This window comes from Salvelinus fontinalis, chromosome 7, assembly GCF_029448725.1.
Source record: "Salvelinus fontinalis isolate EN_2023a chromosome 7, ASM2944872v1, whole genome shotgun sequence".
NCBI lineage: Eukaryota > Metazoa > Chordata > Actinopteri > Salmoniformes > Salmonidae > Salvelinus > Salvelinus fontinalis.
This window is the reverse complement of record NC_074671.1, coordinates 46529404-46556795: the sequence shown is the minus strand read 5'-3', so window position 1 is coordinate 46556795 and position 27392 is coordinate 46529404. Positions and strand designations below refer to the sequence as shown.

At 43.0% G+C, this 27392-nt stretch overlaps 1 protein-coding gene across 5 annotated transcripts in view; it reads left to right on the top strand.

Annotated features, from left to right (window-relative positions):
* Positions 1–24900, top strand: part of LOC129859541 (glycogen synthase kinase-3 beta-like) — a 59689-nt gene extending 34789 nt beyond the window's left edge. For 2 of the 5 annotated variants that reach the window (XM_055929417.1, XM_055929422.1), the window contains 8 exons: positions 14214–14324; positions 15515–15645; positions 16047–16153; positions 16943–17040; positions 18338–18445; positions 20303–20510; positions 21451–21549; positions 22167–24900. In XM_055929417.1, coding sequence (XP_055785392.1) covers positions 14214–14324; positions 15515–15645; positions 16047–16153; positions 16943–17040; positions 18338–18445; positions 20303–20510; positions 21451–21549; positions 22167–22231 — 927 coding nt within the window. In that variant the 3' untranslated portion in view covers positions 22232–24900. The remainder of the gene's footprint in view (positions 1–14213; positions 14325–15514; positions 15646–16046; positions 16154–16942; positions 17041–18337; positions 18446–20302; positions 20511–21450; positions 21550–22166) is intronic. The other 3 variants (XM_055929421.1, XM_055929418.1, XM_055929419.1) reach the window with 3 other exon arrangements.
* Positions 24901–27392: the final 2492 nt, after the last annotated feature.

The window sequence follows — 27392 nt, the reverse complement described above, 5'->3', positions numbered from 1 at the left end:
AATATTTTGAGAAGCCTCGGAGAATAACATTGATTTATACGCTGACTCGGTGAGTGAGTTTATTAGGAAATGCATTAGAGATGTTGTACCCACTGTGACTAAAACCTAGCTTATCCAGAAACTGTGGCTAGGTGGCGGCATTTGCGCAAAGCTGAAAGTGCAAACCACCGCATTCAACGATGGAAAGATGACTAGGAATATTGTAGAATATTAACACTAGTTATTCCCTCCGCAAGGCAATCAAACAAGTGAAATATCGGTGTAGTGACAGTGTGGTCGCAATTCAACTGCTCAGACACGAGACGTTTGTGGCAGGGTCTACAGGCAATTACTGACTACAAAAAGAAAACCAGCCACGTCACAGACACCGTCTTGCTTCCAGACAAACTAAACACCTTCTTTGCCCGCTTTGAGGATAATACAGTGCCACCGACGCAGCCTGCTACCAAGGACTGCGGGCCCCCCCTCTCCTCCGTGGCCGACGTGAGTAAGACATTTAAACGTGTTAACCATCGCAAGGCTGCTGGTCCAGACAGCATCCGCAGCCGCGTCCTCAGAGCATGCGAAGACCAGCTGGCTGGTGTGTTTACGGACATTTTCAATCACTCCCTATCCCAGTCTGCTGTCCCCACATGCTTCAAGATGGCCACCATTGTTCCTGTACCCAAGAAGGCAAAGATAACTGAACTAAATGACTTTCGCCCCGTAGCACTCACTTCTGTCATCATGAAGTGTTTTGAGACTAGTCAAGGACTGCCACCCTAGACCCACTTCAGTTTGCATACCGCCCCAACAGGTCCACAGACGATGCAATCGCCATCACACTGCACACTGCCATATCCCATCTGGACAAGAGGAATACCTACAGTGCCTTGCAAAATGATTCATCCCCCTTGGCGTTTGTCCTATTTTGCTGCTTTACAAACTGTAATTTAAATGAATTTTTATTTGAATTTCATGTAATGGACATACACAAAATAGTCTAAATTGGTGAAGTGAAATGAAAAAAATAACTTGTTTCAAAGATTCAACAAAAAAAAGTGATAAGTGGTGCGTGCATATGTATTCACCCCCTTTGCTATGAAGCCCCTAAATAAGATCTGTTGCAACCAGTTACCTTCAGAAGTCACATAATTAGTTAGTTTGCACACAGGTGGACTTTATTTAAGTGTCACATGATCTGTCACATTATCTCAGTATATATATACACCTGTTCTGAAAGGCCCCAGAGTCTGCAACACCACTAAGCAAGTGGCATCATGAAGACCAAGGATCTCTCCAAACAGGTCAGGGACAAAGTTGTGGAGAAGTACAGATCAGGGTTGGGTTATAAAAAGATATCCGAAACTTTGAACATCCCACGGAGCACCATTTAAATCCATGATTTAAAAATGTAAGAATATGGCACCACAACAAACCTGCCAAGAGAGGGCCGCCCACCAATACTCATGGACCAGGCAAGGAGGGCATTAATCAGAGGCAACAAAGATAACCCTGAAGGAGCAGCAAAGCTCTGCAGTGGAGATTGGAGTATCTGTCCATAGGACCACTTTAAGCCATACACTCCACAGAGCTGGGCTTTACGGAATAGTGGCCAAAAAAAAGCCATTGCTTAATTCTTATGGATGAAGTCCCGTTTACGGGATTGATTTGACAACAGCCAGTGAAAGTGCAGGGCGCCAAATTCAAACAGAAATCTTATAATTAAAATTCCTCAAACATACAAGTATTATACACCATTTTAAAGATAAACTTGTTAATCCCACCACAGTGTCAGATTTCAAAAAGGCTTTACAACGAAAGCATACCATGCGATTATGTTAGTTCAGCACCTAGTCACAGAAAAACACAGCCATTTTTCTAGCCAAAGAGAGGAGTCACAAAAAGCAGAAATAGAAATAAAATTAATCACTAACCTTCTGATGATCTTCATCAGATGACACTCATAGGACTTCATGTTATACAATACATATATGTTTTGTTCGATAAAGTTCATATTTATATCCAAAAATCTCAGTTTACATTGGCTTGTTATGTTCAGTAATATTTTCCTTCCAAAACATCTGGTGATTTTGCAGAGAGCCACATCAATTAACAGAAATACTCATCATAAATGTTGATGAAAATACAAGTGTCATACATGGATTTAAAGATATACTTCTCCTTTATGCAACCGCTGTGTCAGATTTCAAAAAAGCTTTACGGACAAAGCACACCATGCAATAATCTGAGTACAGCGCTGAGGCACCAAAACAAGCCATACAGATACCCGCCATGTTGTGGAGTCAACAGAAGTCAGAAATAGCATTATGAATATTCACTTACCGTTGATGATCTTCATCGGAATGCACTCCCAGGAATCCCAGTTCCACAATAAATGTTTGTTTTGTTCGATAAAGACCATTTATGTCCAAATACCTCCTTTTTGTTCGCGCGTTTAGTTCACAAATCCAAATTCAAGAGGCGCTGGCACTTAGTCGAGACAAAGTCAAAAATGTTATATTACAGTTTGTAGAAACATGTCAAACGATGTATAGAATCAATCTTTAGGATGTTTTTAACCTAAATCTTCAATAATATTCCAACCGGACAATTCCTTTGTCTTTAGAAAGGAAAAGGAACGCAGCTAACTCTCACGGGCGAGCGCCTGACTGCGCTCATGGCATTCTGCCAGACCTCTTACTCAGTCAGCTCTTATTCTCTCCTCCTTCACAGTAGAAGCATGAAACAAGGTTCTAAAGACTGACATCTAGTGGAAGCCTTAGGAAGTGCAATCGGACCAAATTTTACACTGTATATTGGATAGGCAAGGACTTAAACCTACAAACCTCAGATTTTCCACTTCCTGGTTGGATTTTTTCTCAGGTTTTTGCCTGCCATATGAGTTCTGTTATACTCACAGACATCATTCAAACAGTTTTAGAAACTTCAGAGTTTTCTATCCAAATCTACTAATAATATGCATATCTTAGCTTCTGGGCCTGAGTAGCAGGCAGTTTTCTCTGGGCACCTTATTCATCCAAGCTACTCAATACTGCCCCCAGCCATAAGAAGTTAAAGAAAAAAATAAGCAAACACGTCTGGTGTTCATCAAAAGGCATGTGGGAGACTCCCCAAACATATGGAAGAAGGTACTCTGGTCAGATGAGACTAAAATTGAGCTTTATGGCCATAAAGAAAACACCATGTCTGGGGCAACCCCAACACTTCTCATCACCCTGAAAATACCATCGCCACAGTGAAGCATGGTGGTGGCAGAAGCATGCTGTGGATGTTTTTCATCGGCAGGCAGTGGGAAACTGGTCAGAATTGAAGGAATGATGGATGGCGCTAAATACAGAAATTCTTGAGGGAAACCTGTTTCGGTCTTCCAGAGATTTGAGACTGGGACGGAGGTTCACCTTCCAGCAGGACAATGACCCTAAGTATACTGCTAAAGAAACACTCGAGTGGTTTAAGGGAAACCATTTAAATGTCTTGGAATGGCTTAGTCAAAGTCCAGACTTCAATCCAATTGAGAATCTGTGGTATGACTTAAAGATTGCTGTACACCAGAGAAACCCATCCAACTTGAAGGAGCTGGAGCAGTTTTGCCTTGAAGAATGGGCAAAAATCCCAGTGGCTAGATGTGCCAAGCTTAAATAGACATACCCCAAGAGACATGCAGCTGTAATTGCTGCAAAAGGTGGCTCTACAAAGTATTGACTTTGGGGGGGTGAACGCTCAAGTTTTTGTCTTATTTCTTGTTTTTCACACATAAACAATATGTTGTATCTTCAAAGTGGTAGGTATGTTGTGTAAATCAAATGATACAACCCCCCCCAAAATGTATTTAAATTCCAGGTTGTAAGGCAACAAAATAGGAAAAATGCCAAGAGGGGTGAATATTATTTGCAAGCCAATGTATGTAAGAATGCTGTTCATTGACTACAGCTCAGCATTCAACACCAAGCTCATCATTTAGCTTAAGGACCTGGGTCTCAGTCCCGCCATGTGCAATTGGGTCCTGGATTTTCTGACGTGCCGGCCCCAGGTGGTGAAGGTAGGAAACAACATCTCAACTTCGCTGATCTTCAACACTGGGGCCCACAAGGGTGTGTGCTCAGCTCCCTCCTGTACTCCCTGTTCACCCATGACTGCGTGGATATGCACGCCTCCAACTCACTCATCTAGTTTGAATACGACACAACAGTAGTGGGCTTGATTACCAACGACGACGAGACAGCCTACAGGGAGGAGGTGAGGGCACTCGGAGTGTGGTGTCAGGAAAACACCCTCTCACTCAATGTCAATGTCTCCAGAGGGGTAGTGAGGTCTGCACAACGCATCACTGGGGGCAAACTACCTGCCCTCCAGGACACCTACACCACCCGATGTCACAGGAAGGCCATAAAGATCATCAAGGACAACAACCACCCGAGCCACTGCCTGTTCACCCCGCTATCATCCAGAAGGTGGTGCGGTCTGCACAACACATCACCGGGGGCAAACTATATCACCCGATGTCACAGGAAGACCAAAAAGATCATCAAGGACAACAACCACCCGAGCCACTGCCTGTTCACCCCGCTACCTGTTCACCCCGCTACCATCCAGAATGCGAGGTCAGTGCAGGTGCATCAAAGCTGGGACCGAGAGACTGAAAACAGCTTATTTCAAGGCCATCAGACTGTTAAACAGCCATCACTAACACAGAGCGGTTGCTGCCTACATAGACTCAAATCGTTAGCCACTTTAATAAATGGATCACTAGTCACTTTAAAAAATACCACTTTAATAATGTTTCCATATCTTACCTTACTGTTCTCATATGTGTAATTACTGTATTTTATATTATCTATTGCATCTTGCCTATGCCGCTCGGCCATCGCTCATCCATATATTTCTATGTACATATTCTGATTCATCCCTTTACATTTGTGTGTATTAGGTAGTTGTGAAATTGTTATTACTTGTTAGGGTGTTATTGCACTGTCGGAACTAGAAGCACAAGCATTTCGCTACACTCACATTAACATCTGCTAACCATGTGTATGTGACCAATACATTTTTATTTTAATGCTTTTTCAACTGTCTTGAAGTTCTCACATGCTGAGCACTTGTTGGTTGCTTTTCCTTCACTCTGTGGTCCAACTCATCCCAAAGCATCTCAATTGGGTTGAGGTTGGGTGATTTGTAGAGTCCAGGTCATGCAGCACTCCATCACTCTCCTCCTTGGTCAAATAACCCTGACATAGCCTGGAGGTGTGTTTCGGGTCATTGTCCTCTTGAAAAACAAATGATAGTCCCATTAAGCGCAAAGCAGATGGGATGGCGTATTGCTGCAGAATGCTGTGGGAGCCATGCTGGTTAAGTGTGCCTTGAATTCTAAATAAATAAGACTGTCACCAGCAAAGCACCATCACACCACCACCTCTATGCTTCACGATGGGCACCACACATGCAGAGATCATCCGTTCACCTACTCTGCGTCTCACAAAGACACGGCGGTTGGAACGAAAAATCTTTCTTGGCCCAAGCAAGTCTCTTCTTCTTTTTGGAGTCCTTCAGTAGTGGTTTCTTTGCAGCAATTCGAACATGAAGGCCTGATTCACGTCTCCTCTGAACAGTTGATGTTGCGATGTCTGTTACTTGAACTCTGCAGCCCAAATAAATGCTTCAAACTGAGGTGCAGTTAATTGCTGATATTTGAGGCTGATCTTCTTCTGCAGCAGAGGTAACTCTGTCTTCATTTCCTGTGGCAGCTCTCATGAGAGCCAGTTTCATCATAGCGCTCAATGCTTTTTGCGTCTTTTTGCATCTGTACTTGAAATGTTCTGTATTGACTGACCTTCATGTCTTAAATGTCTTAAAGATGCACTGTCGTTTTATATTTGCTTATTGGAGCTGTTCTTGCTATAATATGGACTTGGTCTTTTACCAAATAGGGCTATTTTCTGTATACCACCCCTACCTTGTCACAACACAACTGAATTAAGAAGGAAAGAAATTTCACAAAATAACTTTTAACAAGGCACAGCTGTTAATTGAAATGCATTCCAGGTGACTACCTCATGAAGCTGGTTGAGAGAATGGCAAGCGTATGTACAGCTCTCATCAAGGCAAAGGGTGGCTACTTTGAAGAATCTCAAATATAAAATATATTTTGAATTGTTTAACACTTTTTTGTGGGATACTACATTATTCACAATTATTCTACAATGTAGAAAATTCAAACCCTTGAGTAGGTGTTCTGAAACTTTTGATTGATACTATATATATCATGGTGTACAAGACACTGATTTCTCACCTGTCTGAAGTTGACTGATCCATTGTGGAGGTCATGGTGATGGCACGGTCCATCACTCTAAGACACATATGTCAGAGTCAAGGCCCGCGGGCCACATCCGGCCCGCGAGAAGGTTTTTTACGGCCCCTGGGATGATCTTGATTTATTATTAGAACCGGCCCGCAGACCGCAGCAAGCCGGCAGCCCGCAGATCTTTTACACGCACCAATACTACATTTCCCACAATGCAACGGTGACGCACCGAGCAGTAGGCTGCTTCATTTCAATATTTATTGGCACAGCAGTCGTCAGCATCACAGTAAAATTAACTTTCAGATACCCATCAAAAATGGCAAAACGGAAGGTGGACACTGAGAACCGGGGGTTTCAAACAAGGTGGGAGTCGGAGTATATGTTCACGGAGGTAGCTGGAAAACGACATTATGAAACGAAACACGCGGACAAAAACAAGAATATGGACATGGAACAAAGGCTACAAAAGGCAGAGGAATTAAAACGAGGCCTCAAATCTCGACAGGCTCTGTTCAAAAAAGCCAAATCACAAGGCCAGGCTGCTGTCAAGGCCAGTTTTATTTTGGCAGAAGAGATCGCTAAATCAGCCCGGCCATTTACGGAGGGGGATTTCATCAAAAACTGCATGATTAAAGTTTGTGACGAAGTTTGCCCAGAAAAAAGGCAACTCTTTTTAAATGTGAGTCTGAGCAGAAACACCATTGCCGAGAGAGTAGACCAGTTGTCCATCAATCTAAAAGAGCAGCTTGTGAAAAAGGGAAAAGATTTCATTGCATATTCCTTGGCTGTGGATGAGAGCACCGACATTTCTGACATTGCCCAGTTGTCAATTTTCATCCGCGGAGTGGACTCCAGCCTAAGCGTGACAGAGGAGTTTTTGGCTTTACGTCCTATGCATGGCACAACTACGGGGCATGATTTGTATGAAGAGGTGTCAAGATGTGTAAATGAGATGGAGCTGCCTTGGGAAAAACTCGTGGGTTTGACAACCGACGGAGCACCTGCGATGTGTGGACACAGGAGCGGACTGGTGGCGAAGATACGGGAAAAGATGCAAGAGGAAAACGCGACAGGTGAGCTGACAGCTTATCATTGTATCATACACCAGGAAGCGTTGTGCGGTAAAGCCTTGAAAATGGAGCATGTAATGAGCATCATCACGCGCACAGTTAACTTTATCAGAGCCAAAGGTTTGAATCACCGCCAGTTCAAGGCATTTCTGACGGAGTTAGAAACGGAGCATGGTGATTTGCCTTATCACACAGAGGTGCGATGGCTAAGCCAGGGAAAGGTGCTTCAAAGATGTTTCGAGCTTCGTGAGGAGATTTGTCTGTTCTTGGACAGCAAAGGGAAAGACACAACACAACTCCGAGACGAAATGTTTCTGTGTGAAATGGCTTTTCTGTGTGACATTACGAGTCATCTGAATGCAATGAACTTGCAGCTGCAGGGTCGGGATCATGTCATCTCTGATATGTACAGTACAGTGAAGGCATTTAAAACCAAACTGACTCTGTGGGAGATGCAGATGCGGAAAGAAAATTTGAGCCACTTTCCCAGCTGCCAGACCATGAAAGAGAAGCTCTCTACCAGTGCGTTCCCGAGCGCACAGTTGGCTGATAAAATAGGTATGCTTGCCGCTGACTTTCGACGCCGATTTGCTGACTTTGAAGCACAAAAAAGCAGGTTGGAACTGCTCGGTAACCCATTTGCTGTTGACGTGGAAAGCTCACCACCAAACCTCCAAATGGAGTTGATTGACCTCCAATGCAATGATGCACTGAGGGCAAAATATGCGGCAGTGGGTGCTGCGGAGTTCGCCCGTTTCCTCCCCGACACAATGCCCCAGCTGCGCATCCAGGCTGCTCAAACGTTGTCTATGTTTGGCAGCACATACCTGTGTGAACAACTGTTTTCTTTGATGAACCTGAACAAAACATCACACAGAAGTCGACTTACTGCTGAACACCTCCACTCAATTCTGAGGATTTCCTCAGCTCAGAGCCTTACCCCGAACATTGATGAACTTGTGGAAAAGATGGGACACCACCAAGTATCACCCTCAACCTCAAACAAGTGAACATTACTGTGCAATCACATATTTAGAGTTTTTACTCAGTTCAAGTTTAAAAGTTAAAGTTTAATATTTGTTTTCACTGCATGTTACTTCTCCTTAAACAAAGTGTTGTTTTTGATTAATAGATTTTTGCACTTTATTTTATTGTATTTCAATCCAATTATATTTTAAAAATATTTCAGTTGAGTGGATGATAGAAAATTGCTATTATTGTTTTTTTCTTTGAAGTAAATTTAGCCCACTTTTGCTAAAATAGAAAATATAGGCTACTGATGGTGCCTTGAATACCGGTTTCTTTCATTTAATGTTCATGTTATGGGGATTTTTATATAAAGGAAATTTGTCTTTTGTGTCTGTTGAAAATTAAAGATTACTGACAGAGCCATAAGAAAATATTGCTTTATTTATCTGATCATATTGGAATATATTTGTTAGGTTTTCAGTAGGTTCAATTAGGTTCACTAGACTATATGCGTCATTTAAAAAATTTTCAATGAACATTCGAACAGTCCGGCCCTCGGCTTGTAGCTAAATTTTTTATTTGGCCCTCCGTCCATTTGACTTTGACACCCCTGCTCTAAGACATGCTCCTGAAATTGTATATGGTTATATTACATAATAACAATGGTGCAACACTAATAAAAATAATATTTTATAACATGCGCTTTCTCCCGCGTTGGATAGTGGTCGCTGTCCACGGTTCAGAAACACATCAATGGGCTGTTGAATTGGTGCCTTTTTCCTAGACCATGTTTATATGTGCATAATAGCAAAGTTAACCAGCATATTGGTGTTGAGAACAATGCGTTTGAGGCAGCAGCAGAATGAGATGAGACAACAGCCCTTGCCTTATTGTCTAAGAAAGGTGAGGAGAGAAGAAACCCCAACTTAATTAGGTCTATAATCAATAGCCTAACTCTTAAATGTGCCTGGCTTTATAAATCATCAATATATCTGCAGAAATAAGACATGTCCTGCTTTTGTTACCTGTTTGAGTGTTTAATAGCCTACTGATTCCGTGCTCACGCAACATGTCAAGTAAACAATTTCGGCTGATTTTAATCTTTGCTGTAATAAAGGCTTTACACTTTTCTTTTGTTAGAACATCCCCTCTGACATTATCATTCATTTAGTTTTTACACTGTTCCAAATTGTCAAAACTATAAGGCTCCTTTTTCTTGATCTCCTTATTGTTATTATTATGATCATAAGTAATGTCATTATCATTGGAAGGCATAGTATAGCAGCCTTGTATAACCACCAGTGACTGAGCTGTTGGCCTAAAAGCGCCTCCTGTTTAGTCTTAATATCGTAACTTACTTAGGCCTATATTTCAATACTTTTATAGTCTACTGTATCTATCAATCAGTCATTCATTGTTCATGTCATCACACAGCATACGAGTCATTCACGATTTGAATTGCAGTCAAGCATTTTAGTCAAATTAAAGCGAGCCTTGAATAATTAGCTTAAACAATAAATAAAACGTTCCATTTTGGAAATTGCATTCACGAATGAATGCGACTGTTTTTAGTCTTTGCTGTAATAAAGGCCTAACAAAAAAAACGCTACAACAGACTTTATTTACTGTTTACAATTGTTCCAAACGGTCAGAAAAATTATATTGTACTCTATACAGCATCTGTTTGGCACACATAATATACACGCAGCGCTTGCTCCTTACCTTCTTTTTCTTGATCTCCAGTGTTATCCACAACTAGTCAAATTTATTCCACACATCTGAATTGCCCTTTACCTCCTCAGCAACCAGTAAACATTCCCCTGTTTCGAGTTTATTTGCCATGTAATGTACATTTTAGTAATTTAGCAGACACTTATCCAGAGGGACTTATAGCTAGTGCATTCATCTTAAGATAGCTAGGTGGGGCAACCACATATCACAGGAATAGAAAGTACATTTTTCCTCAACATAGCTATCAGAGTAAGAGCTGGAAGGGGGGTTGGGGGGGGTCAAGTGCTGGTTAAGTGTATAATAGTTTTTTTTTGGGGGGGGGGGGTCGAGGTGAGGAGAAGGATTATTTAAGATACTGTTTGAAGAGGTAGGGTTTCAGATGTTTTCAGAAGATGGGCACGGACTCTGCTGTCCTACCTTCAGGGGGAAGCTGGTTCCACTGTTGGGGTGCCAGGACTGAGAAGAGCTTGGACTGGGCTGAGTGGGAGGGCCAAGAGAACCTGAGGTGGCAGAATGGAGTGCTCGGGTTGGGGTGTCTTCTGCATCCGTTTCGCTGTTATGGTGTTCAGAGTTTATGACCAATGTATTGATGTGATTATGATATGCTATAAATCAGGCCCCATTGTGCCCAATTCAGACGGGATTAGTTTTACTGGGGGAGGTCGGGTAATGTAATTATGTGCACGATCACAAAACACCACATCTGTAATTTTAGTCCCGTCCAAATCTGCCATGTTAGTAATTTTTACATGGCAGGGGAGTAACAATTACATTTAGGACGTACTGCGGATCGCTAAAATATCCTATTGATGGTTTGGTATGGTTTAAATCCTTGGGAACCAGTCTCGAGTTATCAGTGTGGCCCTATCACCTGGACATATTGAAATATTATATATTCATGCCTAGAATAAAAACCTCCAGGCTTCTGTCATAACTGTTCATGTATTTATAAAAATAAAAAATTACAGCGGGCAGTTTTGAAAAAATCTAATCCCGCCCATATCGTCCTCTGGAATGACGGACATTCTGGAGTTATAATTACATAACCAATGTTCTCTAGTAATACTAGTCCCATGCCAATAGGTCTTTGTTCAAGTGCATGCAATACATACATGTGTCACGTAAAGAGAGCAAGGGTTGAGGGAATAGGGAATGTTCTTCCTAAACAAATGACAGATTTTGGTAACATAACTTTACAGTCAGAAATGGCTGTAATTATATTGCAGCTTCAGCAACACGGACAATACGATAAACACTTTGATATTCAGTGGTGGTCACTGCAGCGGGGAGGAGAGAGAGACAGTTACTGCTTCTTTTTTTTTTACACAGCACACCAAGTCTGAGCCTGGCCCGGCACAATCAAATCAATTGCTGGTCGAACTCCTTCTAGTCATTTGTGTGTCTTAATTATTTAATCAAACAGTGTGCTTAAAGCATCAGACAAGCTCAGTGAATTGATTTGATTTGATTAAAACAAATAGGATGTGTCAATATATGGAAAAATACACATTTTAAAATTTCGACCCATCGATTGGAACAGACAACTCTTGATCAACCAATATTTCTTTTTTTGGGGGGGTCAGCCCTAGTTGGAATATACGTGAACAAGGGGACATTAGGGTTGTGGCATTAATACCTGTTCAAAAGAAAAAAGGCATGTGGTGCATTTATATTTGTGTCATTGTGGCTAGACAGACTGACATTGTGGCCTATGATGGTGTGCAGTGTAGGTCTATTTGCATAGATAAAGTGACACAGTCAGTCTGCCACTATGACCTGTAGTGTGTGTTTAATGTGATGTGATCCTGCAGCCTGGCACAGTGGTGGGCATGCTGACACTGGGTGTCTGGCCTCTGGATGTGGGCCAGAGGGAAACGGAGCCTGCTATGTCACCAGACTAAAGGCTGCTGCTCTACCTTAGAAGAGCCGGCTCCTATTCTGCCCTGCCTTGCCCAGTGACGGTATTACGTCTCTCTGGCTGACCATGGGTGCTTCTCAAGGGGCTTCATCTCCTCGCCTCCTCTTGTGATGGGAGAAAACATGTATACAGTTATTAGGGAATTATTTTGGGTGTGGACTAGGAGAGGAAGCCACTTTACACTGTTGAGATGTGACCCTTTAGCCCCAGCCAGACCGAACACCAGGACCTAGTGTCTGGAGGTCTGTACACTGATCTGTGTCCCTGCTTGCCCTTTCCCCTCTTCTGACTGTGACTTCATAGACACACGAGACTGTCTGCTGTGGAAGGGGAGTCACTGTCGTTCCATGGAGAGGGTGGTGCTCATTAGGGCATGCAACAGATTATTATATATTTTTTAACTGGGTGGTTTGAGCCATGAAAGCTGGTTGGCTGAAAGCCGTGCTATTTCATGTAATTTTACTGCTCTAATTACATTGGTAACCAGTTCTTAATAGCAATAAGGCACCTCGGTAGTTAGTGGTATATTGCTACTTGTATACTGTTTAATTCCCACTTCTAATGGTTAATCAGGGTCCTAAGTGGTCTGGTTGAAACAGATTTGCCTTTTCTCTTGATTGGTGAAGCACAGCTTTGTGTCATTTATAAGCATATACAAGGCTTGTAGTGAGACTCTGGAAAACAACATGCAGACATGCAGCCATGGCACAAATTGGCACATAAACGACATACCCCATCTAAAAAATCACAAATTGTTATGACATTTTTCTGAGTTCATTCAGCGAATACTGGCAAATGTATAAAATAGACGGACACACACACGCTGTTACTTGGGGCAGAGCACTGAGCAGTCACTACCTGTTGCTGTCAAACCAGTCAGTTATTTACATGGTCAGGAGGGAACAAGAGAAGGATCCAATCACCTGCCTTTTGTGTGAGCCGATGAGCCAATCAGAGGTGTAATATAGGGGCTGCTGTTGCCGTAGTGAGAAAGGCAGGAGAGTGAGTCATCCTTTGTGTGAGGCTTATTTTAGAGCATGGCTCTATCAGGAAGTGTTTGTGTGTGTGTACGACTGTGACTGTGTGTGTCTTGAGAAGACTTAATAAGGCACAGGGATCAAACATCTCTAAGCCTGACTTGGCCTTTTTAATTTCCTGTGTGGTAGGAACAGATGATATACAGTTAAAACATATACACAAAACATTTAGAACACCTGTTATTTTCATAGCATAGACTAACCAGGTGAAAGCTGTGATCCCTTATTGATGTCATTTGTTAAATCCACTTCAATCAGTGTAGATGAAGGGAAGGAGACAGGTTGAAGAAGGATTTTTAAGCCTTGAGACAATTGAGACATGGATTGTGCCATTCAGAGGGCGAATGGGCAAGACAAATGGGGGATTTGAACAGGGTATGATAGTAGGTGCCAGGCGCACCGGTTTGTGTCAAGAACTGCAACACTGCTGGGTTTTTCATGCTCAACAGTTTCCTGTGTGTATCAAGAATGGTCCAACACCCAAAGAACATCCAGCCAACTTGCCACGACTGTGGGAAGCATTGGAGTCAACATGGGCCAGCATACCTGTGGAACGCTTTCGACACCTTGTAGATTCCATGCCCCGACGAATTGAGGCTGTTCTGAGGGCAAACGGGAAGGCTGGGTGGAGGGCATGCAACTCAATATTAGGACGCTGTTCTTAATGTTTTGTACACTCAGTGTTATGTGATCATTCTTAATATTTTAGTGGTTCATTAAAGACATCTGCTGGGACGGATTCGTAGACAAAGTGTGATATCCCATTTACCTAACTAGATCAGTCATCTGTTCCTCTGTTGCCCTGCCAAAAAAAACAACCATCTGACTCCCTTGATGTTAAGTCTAGCTTACGTGTCTCTGCCAGATCATACAGTAACCGTTTTTCTTATTTTCTCTCTCTCTCTCTCTCACTGTATGTCTGGCCTGCTTAGTCATCCAGCGAGCCCTGGGTCGTGTTCATTAGGCACACAATGGAAAATATGTTTTGCAACGGAAAACGAAAATTTGCCTTTCTTATTGGTAGCCCCTCAACGTTTCAGTCCGTTTTCTTCCATTTGGTGCCTAACGAACAAGACCCATGTTACATTGCGATCACTCCAAAGGAATTCGTACATGCTCCCTAACCTCCTCAGCCAACTGTCCCAAGTCTGACCCATACTCTAAATGTCTCTGCGTGTGTGTTACAGAAGGACGAGGTGTATCTCAACCTGGTTTTGGACTACGTTCCTGAGACTGTGTACAGAGTGGCTAGACACTACAGCCGAGCCAAGCAGACCCTCCCCATGGTCTATGTGAAGGTAAGACCCCCTCAAGTCTATCGCTTCATCAAGATACTACTCTCTGTATGTTTCTTTTTAGTTCAGTGTTTCTCAACTCAGGTCGAGCACCCAACAGCACACGTTTTTGTTGTAGCCCCGGACAAAAACACCCGATTCAACTCATCGAGGGCTTGATGATTAATTGACAAGTTGAATCCGATGTTCTTGTCCAGGCCTTTTAATAAAAATTTGTACTGTTTGGGGACTGGAGTTGAGAAACACTGCTTTAGATGCAATATGTGGTAAACCTGGGTCAATTACAAACGTCAAATACTTGAGCTGTTCTTGATTTAGTTTGCTCGGTACAGGGCCTGCCGACTGGCGCAGCGGTTTATGGCACTGCATCGCAGAGGTAGAGGCATCACTACAGACACGGGTTCGATCCCAGGCTGTGACCCATTACGCGCCGCACAATTGGCCCAGCATGTTGGCCAGCCGGGATGTCCTTGTCCCATCGCGCTCTAGCGACTCATTGTGGCGGGCCAATTTCGTGCTTGCTGACTTCGGTCGCCAGCTGTAGGGTGTTTCTTCCGACACATTGGTGCGCCTGGCGTCCGGGTTAAGCGAGCAGTGTGTCAAGAAGCAGTGCAGATTGGTGGGGTCTTGTTTTGGAGAACGCATGGCTCTGGACCTTTGCCTCTCCCGAGTCCGTACGGGAGTTGCAGCGATGGGACAAGCCAATTGGATATCACGAAATTGGGGGGGAAAAGGGGTACAAATAAAAATGTTTGCCTGGTACTGTAGAACCAACAGAATAGTCTCGCGCAATGAGTGGTGGTGGGATGGTTGTGTGTTTGGGCAGGCAGACAGACTCCTTTGGGCATTTCCCTCCCGTCCTCCTCACCATGCTGTCCTGCGTCATCATGTAGCGGCCAGTTGAGATGGCATCAGCGGCCTTATTATAGCGCCCCCGCCGTCTCTGCCTTTCCAACTTGCCACTTAAGGAAGTGGAAGTAGTGGCATAAACAAAGGGCTGGACTGGAGTCAGAGCCAGGGACCGCTGGCTGAGGCTTCTGGGGGATTTGGACACTGGCACGCTGTTATTTTTAGCCCATTGAATACAAGGGAACAGGAATTGCCTCTACTCTATAGGTCTACCACTCATGTCATTATGTGTAGCTAGCTTAGAGCATGTACTAAGTTGTGTGTGTCCACATTTCTCTCTGCAGATGTACATGTACCAGCTCTTCCGGAGCTTGGCCTACATCCATTCCTTTGGGATCTGCCATCGAGACATCAAGCCCCAGAACCTTCTGTTGGACCCGGAGACAGCCGTGCTCAAGCTCTGTGACTTTGGCAGGTGGGCTGGAACATTGAAAGCCATATTGATGGAGGAACAAAGACCCAACCTAGCCCAGCTCATAGAAATATAATTACTAGAATGGACAAAGCCCCTCAGGCTTACACAACAGCAATTTGCTGTGGTCTGGGCCTGAGTTCTAGTAAGAATTTTTTTATGAGATGGACTAGGTTAGGGCTGTGTCTGAAGATGTGTCTGAGAACATTACTAGCTTCGTTACCTTGCTTCCTCCATCCTGTTTTCCTTTGAGAGGAATAGAGCAAACTACTAACTGGTATACATAAAAGAAAGAGCAGTTTGAAGTCTCAAATCCTCCTTTTGACCATCCTTACCCACCATCTTTCCTTCCTTCCTTCCTTCCTTCCTTCCTTCCTTCCTTCATCCTTGGTTATCTTTGGCAGTGCGAAGCAGCTGGTCCGTGGTGAGCCAAATGTGTCCTACATCTGCTCACGGTACTACAGAGCCCCCGAGCTCATCTTTGGGGCCACTGACTACACCTCCAGCATAGGTACGCTTCCACTACTAACACCTTACACTGACTACACCTCCCACTACTAACACATTATGCTGACTACACCTCCCACTGCTAACACATTACACTGATTACACCTCCCACTACTAACACACTACGCTGACTACACCTCCCACTACTAACACCTTATGCTGACTACACCTCCCATTACTAACACCTTACACTGACTACACCTCCCACTACTAACACCTTATGCTGACTACACCTCCCATTACTAACACATTACGCTGACTACACCTCCCATTACTAACACCTTACACTGACTTTACCTCCCATTACTAACACCTTACACTGACTACACCTCCCACTACTAACACATTATGCTGACTACACCTCCCACTACTAACACATTATGCTGACTACACCTCCCACTACTAACACATTATGCTGACTACACTTCCCACTACTAACACCTTACACTGACTACACCTCCCATTACTAACACCTTACACTGACTACACCTCCCACTACTAACACCTTACACTGACTACACCTCCCATTACTAACACCTTACACTGACTACACCTCCCATTACTAACACCTTACACTGACTACACCTCCCACTACTAACACATTATGCTGATTACACCTCCCAATACTAACACCTTACACTGACTACACATCCCATTACTAACACCTTACACTGACTACCTACACGTTACACCAACTATACATCCAGCATATGTACACTCCCACTACTAGTGTGTATGTGTGGGTGCGCGAGTCTGTGTGTGAGTCCTCACAGTATTTCTCCATCCTCTGCAGATGTATGGTCCGCTGGCTGCGTTCTAGCAGAACTGTTGCTAGGGCAACCCATTTTTCCCGGCGACAGTGGGGTGGATCAGCTGGTGGAGATCATCAAGGTAAAAACACCTGCCTTCAAATGTCAACAGACGGACGGTAAGCCGGACAGACGGACGGTAAGCCGGACAGACGGACGGTAAGCCGGACAGACGGACGGTAAGCCGGACCGTCAACCAAACGAATGCACAGAGATACCGTGACGAGATCCTGAGGCCCATTGTCGTGCCATTCATCCGCCGCCATCACCTCATGTTTCAGCATAAGGCATGGCCCCATGTCACAAGGATCTGTACACAAGTCTTGGATGCTGAAAATGTCCCAGGTCTTCCATGGACTGCATACTCACCAGACATGTCACCTATTGAGCATGTTTGGGATGCTCTGGATCAACCTGTACAACAGCTCTTTCCAGTTCCCGCCAATATCCAGCAACTTCGCACAGCCATTGTAGAGGAGTAGGACAACATTCCACAGGCCACAATCAAAAGCCAACTATGCGAAGGAGATTTGTGCATGAGATGTGTGCTTAAGTTAAATGGTGGTCACATCAGATACTGACTGGTTTTCTGATCCACGTCCCTACCTTTTCTTTTAAGGTATCTGTAAACAACAGATGCATATCTGTATTCCCAGTCATGTGAAATCGATAGATTAGGGCCTAATTTATTCATTTATTCATGACTTATTTCCTTATATGAACTGTAACTCACTCAAATCTTTAAAATTTTAGCATGTTGCATTTTATATTTTTGTTCAGTGTACATATTGTACATAAAACATCAAATATTTGTTATATACTCGCATATAAAATATTGATGAAAAAATGTATTTTCAGGACACACTCTTAAAATGTTTATATGTCATTAATCACTCACATTTTTTTAAGTACTACATTTCCCAGTTTATCCCTCAAGTTGACCCTAGAGCCTTCAAAAAGAAGCCAAAGAAATGAAATGGGTGGTGGAAATATAATTGGCTATTTTAAGCACTAAGGTTAAGAGTATGAACATTGTTTCCAGAGAAAACCAATGTATTCTTTGGTGTCTGTGTGACCTGTCAGATTCAATGAATCTCCCATGTTCTATGACTGAGTGGAATTTCTTTGAGTTAAATTATATTCCTGCCACTCAAATTCTACATCCTGTGGGGTGTGGCCAGTCCAATTAGAATTTCAGCTGATCAATTGAATGGGAGTCAATTCCCAAATTCTGAATTGAGAACAACCCTGGTGGTAATGTAACTAATGTAATAAGTGATTAACTTCTGTGTTGTACTAAGTACACACCTGATACTTCAAAAGTACATAGTTGTACATATCGATGGGAAAACAGTTCCTCTGTCTCCGTGTCTCCCCAGGTTCTCGGCACTCCCACTCGGGAACAGATCAGAGAGATGAATCCCAACTACACTGAGTTTAAGTTCCCTCAGATCAAGGCACACCCATGGACTAAGGTGAGTCAACAGGTACAGGAACCGTTTTTTACTATTTTAAAATCTGTCGCCTACATCTGAGTGTCTCTTTCTCTGTCGCTGAGTGAAAATGTAATTTAAGAGGAAGTTCAGATTCTCCCCGTCTTCAAATCTCACTCATGCATCAGTGAACTCCAGTGTTTTTGAAATAAGCATGTTAAACACTTTCACACGGTCACCAGCCCCAGGGGCAAGCAGAGGAACAGCAGTGTACACACAAACACTCACACAGAGCTCATTTTAGAATCTGCAGGTTGAACAGCATGTGCTCAGTGGGTGCAGGACTCACAATGTACCTCACCACATTGGTGACAAAAGGGACAGCTGGTCCAAATTCGGTGACTATTGCTCTCCCCGTAGGCTCTAACCCTTGAGTGTTTCCACATCTGAAGGGTTGGATAAGTATTCCACCTTTACAAATCTGCACACATCGAAGGGTTACATGCTCATTGGTTTTTAGGAGCATATACCCACGTGGGTGATTGAAAAAATGGTTGCCAACTGTCATATAAAGTCCAAAGAAGCCTGAAGGAAGGAGGAGAGATGACGAGAAACGTATTCGGTTTACCGTTTTATCTGTGAATTAATTGTCGGAGTAGAGGACCTTGTGCATTTCAGGTAAAATAACAACTCAATGTTTATATACCAGGACAAATTAGCTAGCTAAATTGCCGTACATGATTAATGCTTTTTGACCTGTCCCCAAATTAATATAATTGGTTCAGAGTTTGTTTTGATATTTCAACCTGCGTGTCCTGATTGCTTCTGGTGTGGGTGAACAAAATGAACTTGCGCGCTATGGCGTACGCGTGCGGTTTGGTCAGCATGTTAGGGCCAAGGGGAAGAGATACATGTAGGGAGGTTATTGGGACCGCAATATTTGACCCACGGTTTTACACCAGCTCTCCTCTGCAAGAGACAATTTATGCTTGATCTGAAAATGTGGTCGGAGGTGCCGTGTGGGTGGTGTGGCCAAGTTGAGCTCCGTATCTCTTTGCGCCTCTCAAATTCTGTAACAATGCGGAGGGCTCCGTATGGCTCCGCATTGACATGATTGGTTGACGGTAGGTGAAGGCGGGAGGTCCTGTATAAACACAAACTCACTTCTTCCTTAAAAACAGCTTTGGGCTGCTCAGTGAAGCGCAAGAAGTATGAATGCAGAGGCCATATCACCTTAAACGCTGCACGGCCAATGCAGAGATCGGGATTGACCATGTAGCCCCTTTAAGATATGTTTACACTCCCTCTGGTGGTGTAGTACTGCACTGCACTGTCCTCTGGCCTGTTGGTGTCTGAATAAAAGTGAATCTACAAGACATTTTAGGTCCCACTTTAAACAGTCACTTCAAAGGTTTAATGAAGCCTTTATAAGTCTATAAATGCTTCAGAAAACATTCATAGGCAAAAAATACACCAGATGTAAGAACCATATATATATATATATATTAGGTTATATGTATAGTGTATGTAAGGCTTTGTAAAGTTGTTTAAAGTGGAGCAAGATTTTAAAACCCTGTCATTCCATTTGTAGTGTCGTGTGTATATACAGTGCCTAGTGAAAGTCTTCACCCTTGCACAGTTTTCACATTTTGCAGCCTTAGATTTCTTTTTTAATTAAAAATGAATTGGGATTTTGCACAGGCACTGTATAATATTTAGCTGTCATTGGTTTAGCAGGTGTAGGGTGAAGATGTCTCTGGACGCTGATCTTTGGTCAGTTTTGCATATTCCCCACTAATGCTTAAGGTTAGGATTGGGGGAAGCTGATCCTAGATCTGTACCTAGGGTAATCTTCACCCAGGAGCTTTAGCCGACATGTCACCTCTAACCTGTGTCATTGACCGGTTTCAGCCTTGTGTGATTGGCTCTCAGGTGTTCCGGCCGCGCACGCCCCCTGAGGCCATCGCTCTGTGCTCGCGGCTGCTGGAGTACACGCCCACAGCGCGCTTCACGCCCCTGGAGGCCTGTGCCCACACCTTTTTCGACGAGCTCCGGGACCCCAACCTCAAGCTGCCCAACGGGCGCGAGAAGCCCCTCCTCTTCAACTTCTCCACACAGGGTATGGATGGAGCTCAGACACAGCTCTGTATCTCCTACAGAATTACTAGAATGGACAAAGCCCCTCAGACGACTGCAAATTTGACTGGAACACTCATGGGACCACTAAATATGGATGCCAGTCTTCTCATCAGAGAACTTTGACTTGAATAGGAATGTCTGTTCTAGTAATTATATTTCTATACATGCCAAATTTGACTCCTGATTAGCGTGGTGGTTGATAATGGGGAATGTGACTATTAATCCATCAGATAATTGTGATTAAGATTGAAATTTGATCACAGCGAATTAATGCTGTGACTATGATTGATGTAATTGTGTCACTATTCCTTGCTGCTTTGTAATGCAGGTCTCCCTTGTAAAAGAGAGCTTGGTCTCAATGGCCCTGCTAAAATAAAGGCTAAATATGCTATGATGGTGAATGTGAAAGTTGGGCCTGTAGTTGTAGGCCAAATTGTAGAATGTGTGTCTATAGGTAACTGTAGTTGGGTAGTTGGATCTGTGGTTGTAGGCCAAATGGTAGAATGTGTGTCTATAGGTAACTGTATTTGGGTAGTTGGATCTGTGGTTGTAACTGGTAGATGTGGTTGTATCCTGACTCTCCACCCTTCTCACAAAGTGTGCACTTTCACACTTCTTGTCGTGGATGTGACATTGTTGGAAACACCCTCTAGTCACTATTTACACCAATCCAACTCTTTTAAATCCATGATGGGGAGTGTGCAAGTGTAAACTTTGGGCGTATGCAAATTTTTTCCATAGACACAGAATGTGACTTACTGAAGTTGAGGATGGTGATTGATTACGATGTGGTCATCAATGCATGCTGTGACTCCGGTAGGATGGTGGTGATAGTCGGGTCTGTAGTTGTAAATCTAAGATGTGCTCTCTGTCTATAGGTGATTGTGTCTAACGTGGTGTTTTTTTCTCTCTGCTTCCAGAGTTGTCCAGTAACCCCTCCCTAGCCTCCATCCTCATCCCCGCCCACGCCCGGAATCAGCCCGGGGCCTTCACCCCTACCAATGCCTCCGCACCCTCAGGTCAGTACACCCCCCAACCCCCTGTCTTTCTCTTTCTCTCTCACCCTGTGTCTCTGTCTCTCTCTCTCACCCTGCCTCTCTGTCTCTCTCTCACCCTGCCTCTCTGTCTCTCTCTCACCCTGTCTCTCGTGTCTCTCTCACCCTGTCTCTCTGTCTCTCTCTCACCCTGTCTCTCGTGTCTCTCTCACCCTGTCTCTCTCTCACCCTGCCTCTCTGTCTCTCTCTCACCCTGCCTCTCCCACTATTGCCATTCCTAAATCAACCCCTAGACACGCTTGTATATCTGACAGGGTTGGATAGGTGTAAACTAGGGTTCTTGTGGCAGGGGCTAGGGGTCAGTGGAAGATTGGGAACCTCTCTGTCCTCCCTCTCAGTACTCCTGGCTAGTCTCTTCTCAGTACTAACCAGGGCCCGTGTTCACAATGCGTCCCAGAGTATAGCGTCTAGAGTGCTGATTTAGGACCAGATTTCCCCTTTAGAAAATAATTAATAACATGATATGGAAAGGGTGGACCTGATCCCAGATCAGCTCTGTTACTCTGAGACGCTTTGTGAATAAGGGCCCAGAGCTCTCCTCATTAAAGGCGAGTAGTGTAACGTACTGCTTCCATTTCCAGATGCCAACAACGGAGACCGTGGCCATACCACCAACGCTGCCTCGGCCTCCAACGCCTCCACCTGAGCCCTCTTCCTGACCCGTCTGCCCGCTGCCCCTGCCCCAGCTCCTGGACAACAACAGTGGCATGGCTGCACACCAAACAACTAATAAAGCAAAGCAAGAAAACTGACACCCGATAAAGATGAACGCAAGGAAAACCGAATCGGAACTTCGTTATTCCCCTACCACCTCCACCCTCTCCCATCGTATTAATGTTTGTTTATTTATTTGTACAAAAAGGACAACCGCGATATGTTCTCAGAGCTGCTCTTCATCTTTCTGTGCTTTGAAGAGGAGAAGACTGAGTACGGGTGTGTTTAGTGTAGAGATAATGTATAGCTAAATAAGTATACAAAAGTACTCTGACGTGTTTGTTTCCATAGACAATCTTCCTTTTTTCTTACGCTAGGTATAGTCACCCACTCTCTCTGTGTAGGGGAGGCCTCTACATGCCTCCTGCAACAGCCTTACGTTCAGACTGTGGCCCCTTGGGGCCCCTGTCGACCCCATCCCACCCATTCATACATATACATCTGAGGACCTTGATGACATTGTGACTTTTAATGGTTGACCTCGATATCTGTCTGTGTTCAATGTACACATACAAAGTTGATATATTGTAGAATTGTGTCAGCTACTCTCTCTCTCCCGCTTCAGAAATCACAATTCTGCTACTGTATGCAGCACCATTTTGTGATTCTGCTCGAAAGGCAACAGTTGTCTCGCACCTCCGCATGTCCCCGTTTTAGATGCCAGAAGCGGTGCAGAAATGAGTTTTACCCCGTTTTTCCCCTAAGGGTAATGCCGTACCGACAAAGCTTTGCCAGAACAGACCTAAGAGCAAGATATTCTGCTGGTCTTTCATGTGATTTCAATGAAGACCACGACCTCTGTTTTACTTTTCCTGCTGCTTGTCAGATAGACATTATGACTAGTAACGCCTGGTATTGTTCCATTTCTTGTTAGGGTGGGGTGGGTTTCGGTGACTGGCTATGAAGGATGCTTGGATGAGGGCGTATGCTGTTGATTGTGCTGCATTTCATCACAATCTTTCTTTGTTACCATTCTGTGTCCGAATGTTCCCTATAATTTAGTGCACTGCTTTTGACCACAGTCCACATAGCTCTGGGCAAAAGTAGTAGGGAATAGGGTGTCATTTCAGACGCAGCCCCCATGTCATTTTAAACCACTGTTGGAAGTCCTTCCTCATTCTGACTTCACCCTTTCCTGCTCTCCTTTTGCAACTGAAAGTCCTTCCATCCCATCCCTCAACAGTTTGAAGACCTATACAAGAAGTACACACAAATGTGTATGTATTTATGTAAGTAGATGCTCCTCACCAAACTGGCTTACGTGTGCGTGTCTTCCTGTGGTATGTATGGTATGTAAGTAGGCAGACCCAAGAACTGTTAACGAGTAAAAACAAAACAAAAATGAATGGTATAAAGAAGAATACAAAAGAAAAAAACATTCAGGTTAAAAGTTATTGTATAGTCAAACTGTAGATCAGCTTTGTTTTTCTCCTCCAGCCATATAGTTCAATCTCGACTGTACAGTAGGTGCCGGCTGTATCATTGTAAGGATAACCAGTAATGTATAGTGTATCTATAGGTTGGAGTGCCTTTGCTTCCACTCGTTCACTCCTCTCTTCCCCAGGTCTCCTCCCTCTATGGTCCTACCTGGAGGCTCTGTTGTGAAATTGCCCTTACGCACAGATCTAGGATCAGCTTGGCCCCCCGAAATCCTAATCATAGTGTGAAAACACAAAACTGACTCGAGACCAGCGTACAGGGCAGCTTCACCCTATTCCTTCGCGGAGTGCTGTTGACTTCCCCTTTCCACCTCTCTGATCGTTCATGTTCCACAATTCACTGCAAAGCCAGGCTTCACACAGACCACACTCATCACATCACCCCTCCACCTCGTCACTGTTTCTTTTTGTACGATTGGCTATGTGTCTTTGACTTTGGGATCCCCTTTGATGGTGGTGGGTTGGGGGAGTTGTAGCATTGATTTTCTCAGACACTTTAAAAATACATTCTCTTTCCAGGAAGGTTTGGGGTGGGTTTTAAAATGTGTTTTTATGGTTTTATGAGCAATGCACGTACAACCCCACATGGTTTGGGGGGGGAAGTCTTATCGTATTCAGTATTACTTTCTCAACTATGGCAATAAACAATTTGTCTGTAGGATTTGTGTGTCCACATTCTCAACAGCACTCTGGGAGAGATGTCATGTAGCACCGATCCTTCATGTTTTTTTTATTACATTTTTTAAAGCATATATTTGTATGCTTGCTTGTAATATTTGCATCCGTAAATGTGTTGCTATCCAATCATTTGGCTTGTAAAACAAACAATGTGACCACTTCTTGTGACTTTAAGGATAATATATGTACAAAACACAATGTTTAAAAAAATATATATGTAAAAATTAAAGGAAAAAGGACTGGGTTATATTCAGAAATTAAGACTTTACAACAGAAAAAAACTAACATTACTACTACTTGAATGCCTCTGTGACTGAAATTTTGATTTAATTTTGAATATAAACCTTTTGTTCTGTGAAGGTATGCTTAATGTCCCCTCTCCCTGTAAATATTTCTGTCTCTATGTGACTTGGTTCAGAGAAATAGTTACCTGGTACTGTAATTTGCATTAAATAAACAGTAGGTTAGCCTGGAAACGAACAAACTGTGTCATGTCTTTTGTTACCTTCTCATATGCTACCTGGGTTGTGTTTGGAACAGAGAAAACATTGAAACTGAGTTACTTGAACTTGTATAAGAATGCAGGTATTTGTTATTCCGTTGCAAAACATTTGTTACAGTACATTCCCTACTGAGCACGACCCTGTTTGTTGTTAGCTCAAAGTTGGATGTGTTCCAGTGGAAAGTAGCCATTTCCACCTTTTGTCTATTCCATTTGCACAACAGCATGTGAAATTTATTGTCAGTCAGTGCTGCTTCCTAAGTGGACAGTTTGATTTCACAGAAGTGTGATTGACTTGGAGTTACATTGTGTTGTTTAAGTGTTCCCTTTATTTTTTTGAGCAGTGTATATCATCAGTAAATGTCTAATCATATAGATTAATCGCAACCTATACAATGTATGTAACGGAGTTGAAAATGGCACCAGGGTATTGCTGCTATTCATTAGTCAAGGACTGTTGAGGCAAACGGAGGGTACTACAAGCTGTCTTTCAAAGCAAATTTGACTGTTACAATATTATCATATTGGAGGAACATAATGTGAAGACATTTTCATTGTCCGAATGTAACTTTAAGAGACTGCACAATCAGAGATAGAGAGTTGATACATGTTTTTAAAGAATGCTACAGGACATTCACAGGACAGTAAGTCAGACAAACCAGGATTCTGTTTTATGTGTTAGTTCGGTCTTCTCTGATCTGCTACTACGAGGGATTCCATATTGAACTGAACCCAGATCCCCTCAAACCAATCAGGTCAGTTTCCTTTTATTCCCAAAACTAGGAACTCTGTGTAGAATAGCAGTTTAGATGTGAGATATTACCTGATACGTGTATTTATTCAATCAATGTCTGAGCAAGTGAATCATTCATTGTTCCCATTTCAATCAAACATTTGTAGACTACATTAGAATGACTTGTGTCTTTGTGGATTTGTTTTTTTTAAAGAAATCTTGTCAGAATGCTTTTGCTTTAAAAGATTCCTATATGTGTAATTCTTGACTTTAATTATTTGCTCTGTTGTTTTTACCCCTGAAAGATAAATACTTCCACAGCATTATGAGTAAATATAGAAAGTATAAAGATCTACTGAGAGATATTCCTTTCTTTCCAGGTAATGCGTTTTTTTAATATTTATATTCTATTTCTGTTATGTGATATTTTATTCCTGTCAGTTTCATAGAGATGTAATAAAATAATCATAACTGGATAAACAATTTTAAAAATGTAAAATCCAGAGTGTTTTCTAAACTGCAGCCCAGAAAACAGGGGGAAAAGTAATCTTAATAAATGTTATTATGAATTGACAGATATGCCCAGGCCAATTTATGGTAGTATTCAGCACCTGCTACAGCCTCCTGATGAATAATTGGAAAGGATATACTGTAGCTTTCATGAGCAGTCGATGTTACATTCCAGTCTCATTTTTAACACAAGATTTCAGTACAATTTATAACAGCCACTTCCAACTCATGTTCTATTTGATCAGCGTAGATGTTTGAATGTTTTAAAAATAGATCAACCATGAGTGCCCATTAATGTGAATCTGTGTCCTTGTAATTCAGACATTTTTACTAATGGTATAACGCGCAATCTGGCGCACCCCAAGAAAAGCTTGATGGGCCTCTACACTAAGTGGAACATGGAGAAGTACAACAATGTGATGATCAAGAACGTTGTCAAACTGTGTCAGATCCAGGACCATCATGCTATCCTGGAGGTAGCAGCTTATGTGATACACTTATACCTATTTCACACAGTGGTTACCTGCAAAAAAATACAAGGCAATGTTTACATGACCTCCTTTCAAACAGCCCCTTATTTACAATTTTTTTGCAGTTATACCCCTTTTATACATCACATCAAATGTATTTATAACACACTTTTTACATCAGCAGATGTCACAAAGTGCTTACACAGAAACCCAGTCTAAAACAGCAAGCAATGCCGATATAGAGGCACGGTGTCTAGGAAAAAGTGGTTGGGTGCAGGGTGCATCGCGTGCATAGAGTGCAATAAATCAGTACTTCAGGAGTAAATGTCAGTTGGCTGGCTATTCATAGCCGAATATTCAGAGATCGAGACAGCATGTGTGGTAGAGAGAGAAAGAGAGAGTCAGAGAGAGAGAGAGAGAGAGTCTCTCTCTCTCTACCGCACCTGCAGTCTCGACCTCTGAATGCACGGCTATGAAAAGCCAACTAACATTTACTCCTGAGGGGCACACCTGTTGCACCCTCTACAACCATTTGACCCTGCTGATCTTCTATGAACGTTTTAACATCTTGAAGAACAACAGGCCTTAATGGCCATGTACTCTTATAATCTCCAACCGCCATAGCCAGAAGAGGACTGGGCACCCCTCAGAGACTGTTTCCTTTCTAGGTTTTGTTGTGGAAATTCTAACCAAGTAAGAGAGACTTTGTTATTTCTTCAAACAATCATCTTTACCTAATGTTGATTAATTATTGCAATAAT